Source organism: Eschrichtius robustus, chromosome 6 (genome assembly GCF_028021215.1).
Source record: "Eschrichtius robustus isolate mEscRob2 chromosome 6, mEscRob2.pri, whole genome shotgun sequence".
Classification (NCBI taxonomy): domain Eukaryota; kingdom Metazoa; phylum Chordata; class Mammalia; order Artiodactyla; family Eschrichtiidae; genus Eschrichtius; species Eschrichtius robustus.
The window spans coordinates 74,102,620-74,121,425 of NC_090829.1; the positions used below are offsets into that span (position 1 = coordinate 74,102,620).

The window sequence follows — 18,806 nt, forward strand, 5'->3', positions numbered from 1 at the left end:
GCCGCAACTAGAGAAAGCCCGTGTTGCAACAACTAAGACCAAACACAGCCAAAATAAATAAATAAATAAATAAAATTAATTAAAAAAAAAAAACCCAAACAAAAACCGAAATTAAAAAAGTTAAAAAAAAAAAGAAATACCTGTATAAGTATATAATATAGAAATCTGAAAATTAATGCATGCTAAAACCAGCTCCAAGTTAAAAGCAGAGGCCTCTGTGGAGCAGGACTCTGCAGTGAGAAAGTCTGCAGCTGGGGACTGGCACTATTTATAATGACTCCTTTATGATTATCTGACTTTTTAATCTGTGCATATTATTTTGTTAAAAACCTAAAATAAAGGTCAAAAAAGACCTTCCCCTTCATTGTTCTACTCTTCCTCCTCTTCAAAAGATAAAAACTTGTTAAATGATTTGCATAAAAAATAATTCCCTAATTTAAAAAAAGTCACAAATATCAAAATAGTAGCATGTGTTAAGCTCCTACAAATAGTGCTTTTCAATAAAATCAATCATCTAGGCATTTTTGAACTTTTCTTAGGCAAATGTTTTGGGCATTTGCTATAGTTAAAGAAATACAAATGTCAGAATAGCACAAAGCAGTTTTACAGTGTAACGAATATATTTTATGCAGTCATTGCCTACACCCCCCCACTCCAGGCTAAAAAATGTATAATTTTGTTTTTTCATAGTGAACTCTCTATAATGCACCTGTTCTCCATGTCAGCATATCCAACATTCAAATTAAATGCGTATAATGAAGTGATGCCTTAACGTATGGCACTTTTAAAGATTTCTTGGTGCATTTAACACAAAAATTCTAGTAAAATTCTTATTACTTCACCTAGGTAAGCATTAGAATTTCAGGCCAAATTATTGAAGGTATTTCAACAGATCAGAAGTGCTTCCCTGGGTCTGATAGCCAGAACATTTTGAACAAATTTATTCTGAACCTGATTTAGAAGAGCAAAGGCTCAAGCTTATTACTCATTAATTTTTGAAAACCTTTCCAATTTGGAGCTCTGTAATACATTCATGGTGCCATGACATGTCTAAAAAATATTCATCCTTAAAAATACTAGAACGTTCTTTGAAAACCTATTACACTTATTCTTTTAAGCTATTCTGATCTAAAGAAAGAATTAAAGTTTTAGTAAAAGGGAAAATGAACATTTAAAAAAGTTTATTTCTAGCCCTGAAAGAACAAAATTATTGAACAAGGTCATCAAATACAGCAGTTAATGTCAATGTAACAATTAAATAACTGAATGGGATTAAATTAAAAATAAAAGTCAATATAAAATTTGAAGACAAAACAGAAAAGACAAGTTACTTTCACTTAGTTCCATTTCTATCTAACAAAAACAAAAACAAAACAAAACAAACAAACAAAAAAAACACAAGACATTCCTACCAAAGATGTTTGACAGAATTATCATACATTTCTTTCTCTCTCATTTGGCAACATTCTAGAATGGTGAATGAGAAAGACTTCAGTTCTCTCAAGGCCAGGCCAGTGCTTGGTTCTCCTTTGTAATTCCCACAATATCTACCACAGTGTCTTTGTCAAAGTGGTCAATAAATGTGTTAGTGAGAAATAAAATCTCTGTGTGTGTGTATTTTTTCCACCTTTATTACACATACTCATATACACACACTGTGGAAAAACTGATTTTAGTTGTTTATTGTGGGAGCAGTTGAGACAAGGAAGACAATCTGCTTTTTATATTACTATAATTTCACTAAAAAAAACCCCAAAAGAATCTTAATCTGGATTTTAGCTATATTCCATAATGATTTTTTGACATTTCACTGGATATGGATCTCAGTACATTTTAAAACTTTTAGATTAAAAAACTGATGCAAATTTAAGCACCCATTTTTTTTTTTTCTAATTATAGCTACTGCCTGATCAGATCTAAAATTATTCTGGCTAGAATACGGTGTATGTATAAACAAACATGTATTTATGTGAGCCCTACAAAGAAATACTCATAGGTAGTTTTAAATTGCTTATTAAAGGCACAGGTCATTTAGGACTGGTGGTAACTAGATACATTTTAAGCAGCTTAATATTTATATGTTGAGAAGAGAATTTGTACTGTGTGCCAGGCACTCAACACATGAAAACAGAGTTGTGTTAGCCTTAGTTTCTTATGCTAGCACAATCACTCTACTTGTTTACTATTCTACGTAGGATGAAATATTCAATATTTTCATGGTTTCCCAGTTTTAACTGTCCCTAAAAGCAGCAAAAGGAACAAGAGGAGAAGGAAACTTTTAGACTGCCAGAGAGTCTGAAATATAATAAATACTACAGTAATATTGTCTTAATAACAAAAGAGGACTACTAAGGTAATTTTTAGATTTAAATGGGAATTTTCATTCTAAAGTAATGACAAAAAGGTAAATACAAAAGGCAGTTATTAAAAAAAAAACCATGAATCTTGATTCAGATATAATTTTTCTTGCAACAACATGTGAACATTTTAATTTAAAATTAATAAATCACAATTCTGTATTGCTTTTAAGATTAAGATTATTCAATAATTGACACATTTCAGAATTAACCAAAGTACATTTCTATTACAAGTTAGTTTATCCAAGTAAGTAAAGAATAAACCACAGCGTAGCTCCCTTAACCTAGGAGTCAGGTTTTAATGACAAAGTCCGTTGCCAGCAATGGACATGCAGGTAACCATCAAGGAAGTTGTAAATACAAACCCCAAACTGCTTCTATAAACTGAAAAGACCTTTGTTGAGTCACAGGCATAAAAATGGGGCATTGGCACTGCATTCAGTGAATATGGCCTTTATGACTTACGCATGGAAGTGCCTTCTAGAGTGGTCATGAGGATCACAGTCTTATACCATCTAGTTGGTTTTCTATTTCATTGGTAGCATCTTCTTTATCATAATCCATCCAGACAACTATTTACAAAGAATGTTCAAATCTGGAACTCAAGAGACACTGTAGCTTTCCACCAGAAATAAACCAGCTTATTTCTGTAAAGTAATTTAGTAATAGCTGTAGAAGGCCAATATAATCCAGAGAAAAATGAAATCAAGAATCAAATTGAAAACAGAGACTATTAAGTGCTCTAGATACAAGTTTCACTAATTATCTTACTTATTTTCGTGAAAACCTTCCTGCATTACCAATTAAAAAAACAAACAAACCCCACCAGCCATTTCTATCCTTATACCTGTATCTTAACACAGACATGATGGGAATGATAGGAAATAAAACTCATATTAAGTTCTCCTAATGTACTCCAAAACATCAAAATTATTTTTATTCATGATTTGTACTATTGCAGGATGGCAAGTAGGTGTGAAGTCAATTAGGAGCGAATGGTGGGAACAAAAAAGCCAGAACCAAAGCACATATTTTTCTCTTTCATGTGGCTCTTGGCCTGTCAGAAGGGACAATACTGCCTCCAAAAGCCAAACAATTAAAATGATGAGAGAAGAAGAGGAGAGGAGGGGAAGGGAGAAGAGAGGGCACTCTAATAATTAATGCTACAGGTCACAGACCTTTTTAAAATCTTTAAAATAAAAAATGTATTGCTATCAACAAGCACATTTCATTACTCTTTCTTTCTCCAGTTTTTTACATGAATATTATTTACTTATTTGAAAAAAATCTAAAGTAACTCAACATCTCAAATGACCCATGAATTTACCAAGAAGTACTTTGTCACTTAAGTTCTCACAGACAGTAAAAATGTTGGTAATGGGCTGGGAACAATGTTTATAACAAATCTCTACAGTTTACTGGTCAGAAGCTGCATCTCTAAGTAACTGACATTTCTCTTTCATGAATATAATCTTATCTATTTTAGAGCTCACCAAGGTTCAAGCCTCTCACTTTGTCTCTGCTAGCTCCAAATATTTTTTACCTTTAAATGGGAAAAAAAAAAGGTTAACTTTTAAATTCTGAAAATTCAATGGTTATTATATTATTTACCATGGGAAGGGGGGGGGGAGGAGTAGGGTGAGAAAGGGTTAATTAAAAAACAAACCAGCTAAAATTACAACATATACAGAAACTTATTTCCAAAATGAAGGGAAAAAAAGAGGGAAGGGGAAAGTAGCGGCACAAACCAAAGTCCTGAAGCCAAATCTGAAGAGGACATAGAAAGAAAAACGAAAGTGTAAGAAAGTAGAGTCAATGGGATTCTTTTTCTGTTTCAATGATTTAGTTATAAATATAGATTATTAGTCTTCTCTCTATACATGTAACAAATGCCAAACAACTCACTATTATGAAATTTTTAAAACTGGTTCTTTCACATTTGTTAAAAAAGGTAAAAATCACGTACTTTTCTTCCCTTCCTTCAGTTCAAATTCTGAACTGAAATATTACATGTAACAATAGCTGGTTCTAACTTCTATACAAAGTTAAACCATATTGAACTCCTTTGCCAATATAAGGAGCTACAAAATTTCTATCACACTTGCCTCCAATTTAGGCATAAGAAACATTTCTCAAAGCAACTCAAAAGGAGCAAGTCAAGGAAAAGAAAGTTAGGAAGAAGAGAGAAAAGAAGACTAGCAGATAAAACACATACTCTGCAAAACTCAAATCTGCCATTCAAGTACTGAAAATACCCCAAAAGGGACAATGAATGGGATCTATTATAATGAAGTCAGCAAAATAAAATGCAAATCTCAAGCATGATAAATGGCCCTGATGGGCTTTCTGCTGAAAGACGTAAGGCTAGTGATTCAGTCCACAATTCCTTTTGGACCCTAAAGAAGGGATTCAATAGAAAGTTGTCATTCTGTTTTGCAATTTTTTCTTGGTTGTCTTCAGGAAATAGTAGCTTGTTTTTTTCCTCCATGTTATGTAGACCATTTCTTTAAACCCCAAAAGAATAATATTTTTCATATATTAAAAGACTTCTTTTAGAAAATGGAAAAAAGAATATGAGGCCACGGCAATGATGTTAACGGTTACTCTTCATTGCTTCTTTAGCTGCCATGATCAGTGGTGTCAAGCTGGATAATGGTTTGGCCAGTTTCAGGAAGGGATGCTGTCAGAAAGAGTGAGGGAAAATAAATGTAAATGTCACCAGTTTAGAAGCTAAATATTTCCTTTCAATTAAGCCCCAAAGACTACTTTATGGATCATAATTTATTTAACAAACACATATTTCAGTACTTATATAAAATCAACAAAATCACTACATCACTCCTATGGTTGAAAGTGTAGTCTTTTTAGTTTTTCTCATATTATAAAATCTCAGTTAAATGACCCAGATACCCATGCCTGCAATGAACTGGTGTGAGAACTGGTAATATGAAAAACTCATACATTTATCCCAGTATTATGGGTATTTTATTCCCAGCAGATAAAATCCTAAACTGCAGCAGCTGCCATGCTGCTGGTGATGAATGAATAGTGAAATGTAATTATTAACCCTATGTAAACTTTCTGCCGGTTACTCAAAAAAGTCAACTTTTTCCCAAAATAGTATTATTTCCAAATTCACCTGTAACAATTCTCTGGCTGAACCCCTTTTCTCCACATCCATCTCCAAACATCGATTTAAGAAATCCCGAAATATTGGGGAAAGTTTCTCTGGGTTTTGAAGTTCTGGGGTTCCATTAGTCGCTATCAGGTACAAGGCCTAAGAATAGAAGAACAACTCTGACATACTTAAGATAGCTCAACAAAGTTAGAGAGTACTTTAAAGTTTATGGATCTTTTACGTATTTAAAGACAATTGTCATACACACTAAAGTGCGGTTATTATTTCTACCCATTTCGATTAGATATTTTTCACTTTATTTTTAGATGTTACATTTCCCTGACTTTTTTTCAAAATTATCTTCACCTTTTTCTTTTTTTGGATTATAAATACATATTGATAAATAAAACTACCACTATAATAAAATGGTATAAAGAAAAATGACCACAATCCCACCATCCACATATAGTATCCTATTTATCTTTCTTAAGATTTTTTTTCGAAGTCATACCACATTTCAAAACAATGGGATTTGTTGAAACCGCTTTAAGAAATTTTAAATTAGCTATATCTATATGGCTATAGATGAACAGGTGGAACACATAGGATTTTTAAGGCAATGAAAATACTCTTTAAGATACTTTTATAATGGACACGTTATTCAGTATACATTTGTCCAAACCCATGACATATGACATCAAGAGTGAACCCTAATGTAAACTATAGACTCTGGATGATAATGATGTGTCAGTGTAGGTTCAATGATTGTAAGAAATGTACCCTCTGTGAGGGATGGTGATAATGGGGGAGGTTATGCATGTGTAGGGGGAGAGGGCATATGGGAAATCTCTGTACTTTTCTCTCAGTATTGCTGTGAACATGAAACTGCTCTAAAAAAAACAAAGTCTTTAAAAAAAAAAACAAAACAAAACCCGAAACAAAACTAGCTATATCCCACCCTCATCATTACTATCAATAATAACAGATTAGATCTACAAAATTATTTTAATGGCTGAATTGAATAGTGTCTTATTATATGGGTGCTTCATAATTTAGTCAATCCCCTTTGGAAAATCCCTGTATTCTTTATGTAATTCTCTATTTTCTTTGAACTCCTAGAAATGGAATTAAAAAAAAAAAAACCTCAATAGACTTTCTGAAAGAAGTTTTAGATGTACAGAAAATTGAGCAGATAGTACACAGCTCCCATATACCACCCCTATACACACACACACACAGAGTTCCCCCATTATGAAAATCGTACGTTAGTATGGTACACTATGTTACAAGTGATGAACCAATATTGACACACTTTCATTAAACAGAAGTCTGTAGTTTACATTGGGGTTCACTCTTTGTATTGCACAGTTCTATGGGTTTTGACAAATGTACACTATCATGCAACTACCATTATAGTATCACACAGAATACTTTCACTGCCCTAAAAATTCCCTGTGTTCCACCTATTGGTTATTATGAATAATGCTGCCATGAACATTTGTGTACAAGTTCTTGGGTGGATGAATGATGAATGCTTTTAATTCTCTTGGTTATTTACCTAGCAGTGGAACTGCCAAGTCACATGGTAACTCAAAGTTAATTTTTTTTTTTTTTTTAATAATTCTTGTTTGAGCTAGTTACAATATCTACCTTGTTTCTTCATTGATTACTACATTCAATACAATCATTTTTTTTTTTAAACTTTGGATTTATTTATTTATTTATTTATTTATTTATGGCTGTGTTGGGTCTTCGTTTCTGTGTGAGGGCTTTCTCTAGTTGTGGCAAGCGGGGGCCACTCTTCATCGCGGTGCGCGGGCCTCTCATTATCGCGGCCTCTCTTGTTGCGGAGCACAGGCTCCAGACGCGCAGGCTCAGTAATTGTGGCCCACGGGCCCAGCCGCTCCGCGGCATGTGGGATCTTCCCAGACCAGGGCTCGAACCCGTGTCCCCTGCATTGGCAGGCAGATTCTCAACCACCGCGCCACCAGGGAAGCCCCTCAAAGTTAATTTTTACAGGAACTGTCAAACTGTTTTCCAAAGTGCTGTACCATTTTACATTTCCGCTAGCAATGTATGAGGGTTCCAGTTTCTTCACATTCTCACCAAAACTTATCATTGTCTGCCTTTTTGATTATAGTCATTCTAGTAAGGGTGTAGTGATCTTGTTGAGGTTTTGATTTGCATTTCCTTATTAACTACTGATACTGAGTCATATATGATAATTTAAAAGAAGTAAAAGATAAAAGAGAAAGAAAGAAAGATGGAACTCTCCACCTCAGCTGCTGGAATACGTACATAACTGTTTAAAGTCTACTGACTTCATCTGTTTCTCAGAACCCTCACTCTTTTGTTTGAATATGGGCTTTAACATTGCCATCTACACAGCCTTCTCATAGATGTGATCCTGCTTTCCTCTTTGTACCTGGGGGTACAGAGGCCAAGGTTCAAAGTCAACAACCTGAAGGATATATCTAGAGTCCCTTAATTCTGCAGAAAAGTGACCAAATTCTTACTTATGTGCAAATTTAGAAACCATACAGCTTACCAAAAATTTACAAACTCTTTACACCTAACACATTCAACTCAATAAGCCAGAAGCAAATGATTTTTAGATGTAGGGTGAGGGCAGAGACTAGGTTTTATCAACTTTGTATCCTAAATTCTTGGCCAGTGCCTGGCAAAAGCAAGTTCTAAATAAATGATTTAAAGAAAATTATTTTTCTTAAAATAAGGCTGGTATTTAATTGGTCTTACCCTCAAAGGATTTTCATTGAGGTATGGAGGCTCTCCTTCTACCATCTCAATAGCCATAATACCCAGAGACCAGATGTCAACCTTAGGGCCATAAGCTTTCCGTGTAACCACCTCTGGTGCCATCCAGTATGGCGTTCCAACCATAGTACTTCGCTTGCTCTGCTCAGGGGTGATCTGGGCACAGAAACCAAAGTCAGCTATAAAACAAAATAAAACATCTTGAGTTAATGGTGTCCATGGGTTGTTTAAGAGTTTACTTTATATGATTTAACTAATTACATTTGAGTATTCAGCCTCTTAATTTTTAAGAATGTATTAATAAAGAAAACCAGAATGGGCTTACAAATATTTTGATGATGTTATATACTCTCACTTTTTAACTTTTACTTCCCACAAGTAGAGGGTAAATTATCAGGAAGCCTTTTATTCTAAATAATTCTATCCTAAAAATTTTAATAAAGTTGAAAAAGTCTGAAAGAAAAAGTCACCAAAGCTGGACACCAAAACTATGTCCACTGTGAATCAGGCAAAGGTCAGGAAGTGGAAATTACTTTTGAAGAAAATAAACAGAAGCTAGAATTAATAATAATAAGCATCCAACTCAGCAGAGAGCCTAGAAAAAGAACATGTTTAACTGCAACTGTACCTACAAGGTCTTCACCAGCATTACTCTATTCCAACCACCTCGTTTATAACTGAAGAGCAGAATGCCTAATTTAGTACCCAGTATTAATTTAGTGGAAAAGTCAAGATGAGAATCTAGAATTTTTTCCTTCCTTCTACTGTTAAACCCATTCTACTCCATAGGTAAATACTGTTAACATTTAGGTTTGTAAGCTTTAGACTTTTCGTTATGCATTTCCAAATGTACAAATAATACCCGTGAACTGATTGGTTTATTTTACCTAGTTAGGATATTTTGTAAACTGCTTTTTAAAACCTAATTTTTTAAATATCTTTCCATATTAGTACGTTAACCCACCTCATTATTATAACTACACAACTTCACGGAACATAAAAATACCATAATGTATTTAACCATTTCTGTACTACTAAACATTTAAGATATCGTTGGTTTTTCTTTACAAGGTTGCAGAGAACATTTTTGTACTTATTGCTGTGCATATGTTCAGTAATTCTATAGGAGAGAATCCTAAAAGAGCAATTGTTAGGTCAAATCATAACATTTACAGCTAAAATGAGTGCTTATAAACTGTTCCAAGTATAATACCTCATAAGAATTAACATACCTCATGATAACTTTATGAGACAGGCATATTTACTATTATGATTTCCATTTTACAAATGGGGAAACTGAGGCATACATATTTTTAGATAACTTATCCAAGATCATTCATCTAGTAAGTGGTAGAGCCATGGTAACATATTATCCAACAAAGTCAAATTTAGTTTACCTGTGTATCCACCAAAAATGTATGAGAATGTCAATTTCTAGTTTTCCCATTAAAATTACAATTATTAACTATATATTCTGACCATCTGCTAGAACCTGGGTCCCCTTTCTTGTGGTTGAATAACCTTCGGAGGATCTATCTTAAAAAAAGAGATGTTGAAAAAGGAGCCAAACTCTTCTAGGCAAACAGAAGAAAAAGTTTTTGGTCTCTTGATCTAAGAAATGCCTTGAATTTTGCATAGTTGGAGAAACCTCAGTATAAGTTCTTCTTGAATCCTCCAGAGGACACGGTTGGAACTGAAGATTATAGCCAGCAGAGGAAAGGAGGTTTTTTTTTTTTCCCATGACTCTACCATGTCTGATACAGAAGTTAATTGGGGAAAGAGGTTTACACATGGTTTTTTTCAGACCTTGTCATCTCTGACATAAGAGTCATACAGCCCTCCCCCAATTAGGCCACCATCTACCAAATCCAGAGAAAGATGAACAGCACAATGACAAAAACCTACCCCAACAGGTAGCAGAGATAAATCCAAGTTTATGTTTGGAAGACAGCACCAACATTATAATAGTCCCAGACACTGTTCCTCAGTGCTTTACATTTTTACTACTCAGAAGAATTCTCTGAGATAGGTACTGTTATTTTCCTTATCATACAAATGAGAAAATGGACACAAAAAGAGATTACGTAACTCACCCAAAATTATTCAGCAAGTAGTAGCAGATCTGCTATTTAAACTCAAGCTGTCCAGCTGACAGTCCATATCTTTTTACTACTATTCTCCCCCACTCCCTGTATTGCCATAAAAATGTTAATAGCAGAAGAGGGTTTTTACTTAAACAAAAGGCAGAAAATTATAAGTAACATATAAATGTTATTTGTTCACTTGTTACTCACTAAGTTTAACAGATCCTTCCATGCCCAAAAGCACATTGTCACTTTTGATGTCTCTGTGGATCACTTGATTAGCATGTAAAAACTCCAATGCCTGTAAACACTGAACAGGAGAAAAACATCTATCAATGAAACAGTCCCTGAAAAGTCTAAGGAAAGTTCACATACACTATTTATGACCTATGCACCACCTCTAGTAACCAGCAGAAGACACTCTAATAATACATTTATGAAGAAAAAAATCCTGTCACATGCAGTTATGAAAATAAGACACCTTAAATAATTAGATCCCCCTCTTCCCACTCTCTGCTCTTATCCAGAGACAAATATTAAATAATGTCTTATCTAGTCCTATTTCTGCCACAGATTATTTAATACCATAGAATATCACTTAGTCTTCAATGTTCTCATTTATGAAATGGTGGGTCTACATGATTTCTAGGCCTGCTCAGGTTTAAATGCCTAAAGGTATGCAGCACTTGGTAAAGATGCACAAGGCTTTTTAGAAATCATTTCAACAGTAAAGGATAAACTTGTGATCATTCCCATTTGAATCTGAAATATGCCGAAGTCTAATCAATGTAAGCCACTGGGGGTCTGGTTCTCTCCAGCTGTTCAATGCTATGTAAAATATTTTCTTCATTCCTTCTATGGTAGGTTTTACATAAAGCTATACCCACACCCTAGACACCAATGATGATCCTGGACACCACTTCCCTCTTATGCCATATTTCAGAAAGCACTGAGTCAAAAGAGCAGAAGAACTACTCTCACTTCCTTAAAAACAAGAATGAAATTCAATTTTAAAAATCTGCTTGCTATGTTTTTTTAATGTAAACTGAGTATAAATGGTTAACTTGGAAAAAGTTGTTTTTATTTCTTACCCCCATTAAAGTAGAACAACAAATAAAGTCTGTACATCATTAATAACAAAAATCTCATTCAAAATACTCTACTATTCAAAGAAAAAAACCAGATTAACTGTGTATTACTGCAATACATTTACCAAGCATTTAAACAGATTCCTGAAAAGAACAAATCCCCAGAAAAATACTTGTGTAAACAAATAGAAACAAATGTTATCACAATTAGAGGAACTACTAAAATAATTTTATACTGATTATGAAAAAAATTATTAGAAAAACAAATTAAGTATAAATAGATAAGTCCTTAAGTTTTTATCAGCTTTTAAGTGATCAAACATTCTTTGTTAAGGGATATATTATTGTTTCCCTCCTGAAAGAGTCAAGAGGGCTCCCCTTAGGTGAAACATAATTACATTAGAATTAAAAGTTTCAAAGAATACTTTTTTAAAAACACCTAATAAAAGCTGAAAAAGGAAAAACATCACACATACTGTTCTTACATGAACAAAGTTTATAATTTACTTATAATTCACTGTAAAAATGCTGAAAGCCAAATCACAGGAAACATAATAGTCGTAAGAACTTTTACAATTTTGTCCTTTGTGACAATGATTCCTAGGATATTCGAAGAAAGTACTGTTGCAGTTTTAATGACAATAAGCAAATCATCAACCTAAGTCTCATCTGTACGAAAAGATTACATGGAAGAAAGAAAGGCTCATTTTTGGCTTAGATGTAGGCAATGTGGCAGAATTCTACTAGCCTAAGCAAACAGTATGTCTCAAATTCATTAATGAATATCATCTCATTGGTCACCTTTAATGAGATCGATAAAGCCACAAGTAAACTTATTAATTAATACTTAGGGTGAAGATGTGTACCACTTTGTCCTTGTTTCCACTGTTGAGCGGTGTATTTTTAATGGCACTCCCTCTCACCCTTAAAAGTATCCTGCTTGGATAATAACTAAAAATTTGCTTTTTTTCACATCCTGTTAACCACATTGTTACTGTAACTTTTCAAAAAGGGAGCAAACTCACCTCTCTGCATACAGCAGCAATCTGTGCTTCATCCATGCAGGTCTCTGTTACAACATCAGTAAGTGATCCCCCAGCAAGGTACTCCATTACCACAAACAATTCATCTCCCACCAGGTAACTAAAAAAAGAACATAAAAAATACATTCACACTTTTACTTTTTCTAAACACGTGGTACTCTATATTGAAGAATTCAAATGTTAGGAATCCTAATTTAAAAAACTAGAAAGCTGGTAGATTTGATAGCTGGGAAGAAAACTGAAAAGTTGCTATGGAACAGCACAAAAAAAAAATAACTGAGGGTCATTATGATTTTCCCAAATCACTTTAAAATTTTGCCCACAATTCTAACTTGAGTGTGTACATAGATTATTCCAATTCAAATAACCTTGTATGGTAGGAATGATTTGTCCTGTTTTACAGATGAAAAGATGGAGGCTTGGAAAGGCTAAGTAACTCATCCAAGGTCACACAGCCAGTAAGTGACAGAACCAGAACCTGAAGCCAAGCACAACTGATTCCAAAGCTTATGGCTTATCTTAACCACCATGCTTTACTGACTTGAAATACTATTTTAAAAGCAGAGAAATGTACCTGGAAAGTTTCTTTCTATGAACATGGTCCCCAGAGCTAGCCCTGAAGTCTAAAAATGTGTTTTCTTTTAACCCATTCAAAACAAATTTAAATATGGAAATTTAAAAAATCACCTATGATTCCCTATCTCCAATACAACCACTACTATAATTTTCATTTATTTTTCTACTATTCTTCTTTCATTCACATATATGTAACTGCTTTTAAAAAAAACAGATGTAAGGTAATTCCCTGGCGGTCCACTGGTTAGGACTCCGAGCTCTCACTGCTGAGGGCTCGGGTTCAAGCCCTGGTTGGGGAACTAAATTCCCATATGCCACATGGTGCAGCCAAATATAAAAAAATTTTTAAATATAAAAACATTAAAAATGTAAGATACATAATTTTCTCTTCTACTTTTTGTTCTGCTATTTAACATCAATTCCTAAATTAAGTGAGGTTCTGATAAACATGCTATTTGCCCCTGAAAGACAAAATTTGAAATAAAAACTGACTTGAAAGTTTAAAAACTGTGTGGTCAGTCACCTCTGTCAGTCAAGACATGAATCATAGCCAACGTCTCCTTAATGTTTCTGCTTCTGATCATTTGTAATTAATATGAGCACCAGCAGCAATGTCCTTCATTTAACTGCCTTCTCTCGCTTACCAAGTGATACCTATGTAGAAAAAGGACCTTCTAAACTGTAATATGCTATTTTTACCTCTCCTCCTCCTTCAAGTTTACTTTTCAGTGTTGACACTCAACCCTAGTCTAACTAAACTGGCTAGCCCCCAAAGCTATGAGACTTAAAATTTCAACATTTTTCTCCCAATGTTTAAGAAATATTTATATTTACCTGTCTAAGAAGTTAACTATGTTGGGATTCTTTAATTCTTTCATCACCAGAATCTCATTAATGATCAATTCCTTCTTTGGCTGTTTCTGTAAATTAATCTGCTTAATAGCAACCTATGATGGAAACAGGGAAAAAAAAAGTCAGAACAAGTTTCCTAATACTCTTAGAAAATTACAAAACACTGATCAGTTAATAATCTAATTTATTACATACATACTATACGATGGGATAATAATTTACTCATAGGCAGTACTTTTAACTTCTACACTGCCTATGCACAATTCTTTGTAATACATAGAGCTTAAATATTTTTAGGTTTCTCTTGAAATCTTAATGCAAGGTCAGCCCAGTGCCAGCAATTAATCCTCTTTTCATCCCAAGCTGGGAAAATAATTTTTAAAATATTTATTTATGAAACCAAACACGTAATTACTTCTTTTTTCCCCTCAATAAGGAAAGTGTTATAAAATTACCTAGAGTAAAATTCTTTCAACATATCGAACTGCAAAAGAGATTCCTTATTGATTATTCACAGGCAGATCTAGTTTCTTCCCACATTAAAAGCTAATGCTAACACCCAGAAGTATGAAAAGGTAGCTACCTCTTGTCCCAATGCCACATCAGTAGCAGTGAAAACTGTGCCAGAAGCCCTAGGGAAAAAAAGACACAACCAGATTTAAGGTTTCTAAATCATTCTCATTTATAACATCCAAAGACTTTATACTCAGAACAACTAAAAAGAGGTTAAAGAACGTTGAAGACTCAACATCTTTAAAAGAAGTAAAAGCAAAAACAAAGGGGGAAAAAATAAGAAAAAGGGGCAATTCTTGTGGCCAAAACTTATGTTAGAAATTTGTCATAAATTTCAGATCTACAAAAATACAGAAAAAAGATAAAGAAAAGAAAGAAAAAAGTCACATATACTCATGGATCCACTGCCCTGTTTAAGAAACAAAGAACTACAAATAAATTTGAAGGTTCTTATGTGCCCTTTCCAAAGGCATCCTACCTCCTCCCAAAAGTAATCTATATTGGGTATTTATTCTGTATTTGATGTGCATCATTTCCATGTATTTCTCTATACTTTATTAAGCCCATAGGTGTGTACCACTATAGAAAATGTTTCACATAATTTTTTTACTTCATATAAATGATTTCATTTTATGTATTTTCTTGTAATTTGCTTTTTTAATTCAACACTGGATTGGGGATGGTCATCCATATGGAGAGGTGTTATCCTTGTTCATTTGTAATTATTACATTTATTATCCAGTATACTATTTATAATTTATCCATTCTCAGGCAGAAGAATATTAACATGATTTTCAATTTCTTGTTATTAAAACCAGTGCTGCAAGTGATTAAAAAGAAATTCATAAGGAAGTTTTCAAAAAGACTCAAGCTCACTTTCTAAACTCACAGAACACTTTCCAGAGATTAATAACATTAAAAATTCAAGATGTTCATTTGCTCCCAAGCAACAGAAAAAAAGATTTCAGTTAGCATACTTTAAAGATACAAATTATTGGGAATTCCCTGGAGATGCAGTGGTTAGGACTCCGTGTTTCCACTGAAGGGGGCCTGGGTTCAATCCCTGCTCGGGGAACTAAGATCCCATGAGCCGTTTGGCGCAGCCAAAAAATAATTAATAATAATTTTTTTAAAAATACAAATTATTGAACAAAATCAGAAGATCAGTAGAATTAAATATCCATACTCAATGACGTGATTAAAATGCAGGTTTTTTAAACGATAATCCTGTAGTAAATTTTCTTACTGTCTTCTAAATATTTGCCGGGCAATTTTCCCACCCATCTAATTTCTTATCACCAACGTGAAATAACACTTAAGAAGAAACAATGTACAATCACTGCTAAGTAGTACAGTATTTTAATAGCATCTAGAAATAAATGCATTACTTATTTACACAAATCCAAGGATACTACTCATAGAATACCAGAAGTGCTCAATGTCAGCAGGCAAAAGAGATACCATGCTGGACACCCAGGAAATAATGAATATTCTGGTAATACAGTCACAAATACTTACCCTTGCCCGATTTTTTCATATCTTGTGTATTTTTTCTTAGGGTCACCTATGCTTACAATAGTTCCTATTTTAAACAAAAACAACAAAAAGTTGGAAACTCAGTCAAGCATTTAAAAATTGTAAACTAATTCTGATAACATTATTTCTTTTAATAACCTCCACTGATTTTAGAACAGTAGTTTTCAAACATAACACTAAGTTTCAAAAATAATGTATGTTTCAAACACAAAACACTAAAGAAACAATTAATACAAATAAAAAAGTATCAGAAGAAGACACATTTCCACTAGGTTAGACCTCCTAACTAATGTCTTGATTATCCCATTTTCTCAAAAATGACCACGTTTTAGAATGACCAACGGTACTAGTTTTCTTGAGACTAAGGGGGTTTTAGGATGTGGCATGTTCAGCCTTAAAACTGGTAAATTCCCGGGGAAAGGAAAAGTTGGTCATCCTACTTTTCATACTCCACTGAAATGTACTAAACTAATGATAAGTTATAAAACTACTCGCTATGAGAAAAAAAAAAAAATTATATATATATAAAATATCCAAATGGAAAACCCTAAATGGCTTTTCTGACTCTTCTTGTATATCTTATATCTTTGAATATATTTAGGAAACCACTTATTACTATAAACATTACTCTAATGTGAACTAATCATACATCTGTTTTAGGAAAGTTCACTATGTCACAACTAAGAAACATGTTTTATTTTACTTTATTTAACTTTTAATTTTACATTGCAGTATAGCTGACTAAAAATGTTGTGATAGTTTCAGGTGCACAGCAAAGGGACTCAGCCATACATATACATGTATCCACTCTCCCCCAAACTCCCCTCCCAGCCAGGCTGCCACATAACATTGGGCAGAGTTCCCTGTGCTATACAGTAGGTCCTTGTTGGTTATCCTTTTTTTATTAAAAAATTTTTTTTAATTTTTGGTTGTGTTGGGTCTTCGTTGCTACGCGAGGGCTTTCTCTAGTTGCAGTGAGCGGGGGCTACTCTTCGTTGCGGTGCACAGACTTCTCATTGCTGTGGCTTCTCTTGTTGTGGAGCACGGGCTCTAGGAGCGCAGGCTTCAGTAGTTGTGGCACGCAGGCTCAGCAGTTGTGGCACACCGGCTTAGTTGCTCCGTGGCATGTGGGATCTTCCCGGACCAGCGATCGAATCCGTGTCCCCTGCATTGGCAGGCGGATTCTTAACCACTGCGTTACCAGGGAAGTCCCTGATTATCCATTTTAAATATAGCAGTGTCTACATGTCGATTCCAAACTCCCTAACTATCCCTTCCCTCATTCTTCCCCCCGGTAACCATAAGTTCATTCTCTAAGTCTGTGAGTCTGTTTCTGTTTTGTAAATAAGTTCATTTGTATCATTTCTTTTTAGATTGCCCATATAAGGGATATCATACAATATTTCTCTTTCTCTGACTTACTTCACTCAATATAACAATCTCTAGGTCCATCCGTGGTGCTGCAAATGGCATTATTTCATTCTTTTTAATGGCTGAGTAATATTCCACTGTATGTATGTACCACATCTTCTTTATCCATTCCTCTGTTGAGGGACATTTAGGTTGCTTCCATGTCTTGGCTATTGTAAACAGTGCTCCAATGAACACTGGGGTGCATGCATCCTTTCGGACCATGTTTTTCTCCAGATATATGCCCAGGAGTGGGACTGTAGTGTCACGTGGTAGCTCTACTTTTAGGTTTTTAAGGAACCTCTATACTGTTCTCCATAGTGGCTGTACCAATTTACATTCCCACCAACAGTGTAGGAGGGTTCCCATCTCTCCGCACCCTCTCCAGCATTTATTGTTTGTGGATTTTTTGATGAAAGCCATTTTGACTGGTGTGAGGTGATATCTCATTGTAGTTTTGACTTGTATTTCTCTAATAATTAGCGATGTTGACCATTTTTTCATGTGTCTCTCGGCCACCTGTGTCTTCTTTGGAGAAATGTCTATTTAGGTCTTCTGCCCATTTTTTGATTGGGTTGTTTGTTTTGATAATATTAAGCCTCATGAACTGTTTGTAAATTCTGGAGACTAATCCCTTGTCAGTCACATCACTTGCAAATATTTTCTCCCAATCTGTGGGTTGTCTTTTCGTTTTGTTTATAGTTTCCTTTGCTGTGCAAAAGCTTTTGAGTTTAATTAGGTCCCCTTTGTTTATTTTTGTTTTTATTTCCATTATTCTGGGAGACAGATTAAAAAAGATATTGTTGTGATTTATGTCAGAGAGTATTCTGCCTATGTTTTCCTCTAGGAATTTTAGAGTGTCCAGTCTCACATTTAGGTCTTTAATCCATTTTTGAGCTTATTTTTGTATATGGTGTTAAATAATGATCTAATTTCATTTTTTTACATGTAGCTGTCCAGTTTTCCCGCCAACCATTTGTTGAAGAGACTGTCTTTCCACCATTGTGTAGTCTTGCCTCCTTTGTTGTAGATTAATTGATCATAGGTGCATGGGTTTATCTCTGGGCTTTCTATCCTGTTCCACTGATCTATATTTCTATTTGTGTGCCAGTACCATATGGTTTTGATGACTGTAGCTTTGTAGTATAGTCTGAAGTCAGGGAGCCTGATTCCTCCAGTTCCGTTTTTCTTTCTCCAGATTGCCTTGGCTATTTGGGGTCTTTTGTGTCTCCATACAAATTTTATGATTTTTTTGTTCTAGTTCTGTGAAAAATGCCATTGGTAATCTGATAGGGATTGCACTGAATCTGTAGATTGCCTTGGGTAGTATAGTCATTTTGACAAAATTGATTCTTCCAATCCACGAACATGGTGTATCTTTCCATCTGTTTGTTTTCTTTGATTTCTTTCATCAGCGTCGTATAGTTTTCAGAGTACAGGTCTTTTGTCTCCTT

The 18,806-nt window shown here is 34.3% G+C and overlaps 1 protein-coding gene across 2 annotated transcripts in view; it reads right to left on the reverse strand.

Moving 5' to 3' along the window:
* Window positions 1-2,457: 2,457 nt before the first annotated feature.
* The window catches only part of PAK2 (p21 (RAC1) activated kinase 2), a 96,369-nt gene continuing 80,020 nt past the window's right edge, over window positions 2,458-18,806 (reverse strand). For both annotated transcript variants that reach the window (XM_068546508.1, XM_068546507.1), the window contains exons 8-15: window positions 15,925-15,988; window positions 14,477-14,525; window positions 13,876-13,988; window positions 12,448-12,565; window positions 10,545-10,644; window positions 8,233-8,429; window positions 5,497-5,634; window positions 2,458-5,037 (exon numbers count right to left, since the gene is read on the reverse strand). In XM_068546508.1, the coding sequence (XP_068402609.1) occupies window positions 4,951-5,037; window positions 5,497-5,634; window positions 8,233-8,429; window positions 10,545-10,644; window positions 12,448-12,565; window positions 13,876-13,988; window positions 14,477-14,525; window positions 15,925-15,988 (866 nt within the window). In that variant the 3' untranslated portion in view covers window positions 2,458-4,950. The remainder of the gene's footprint in view (window positions 5,038-5,496; window positions 5,635-8,232; window positions 8,430-10,544; window positions 10,645-12,447; window positions 12,566-13,875; window positions 13,989-14,476; window positions 14,526-15,924; window positions 15,989-18,806) is intronic.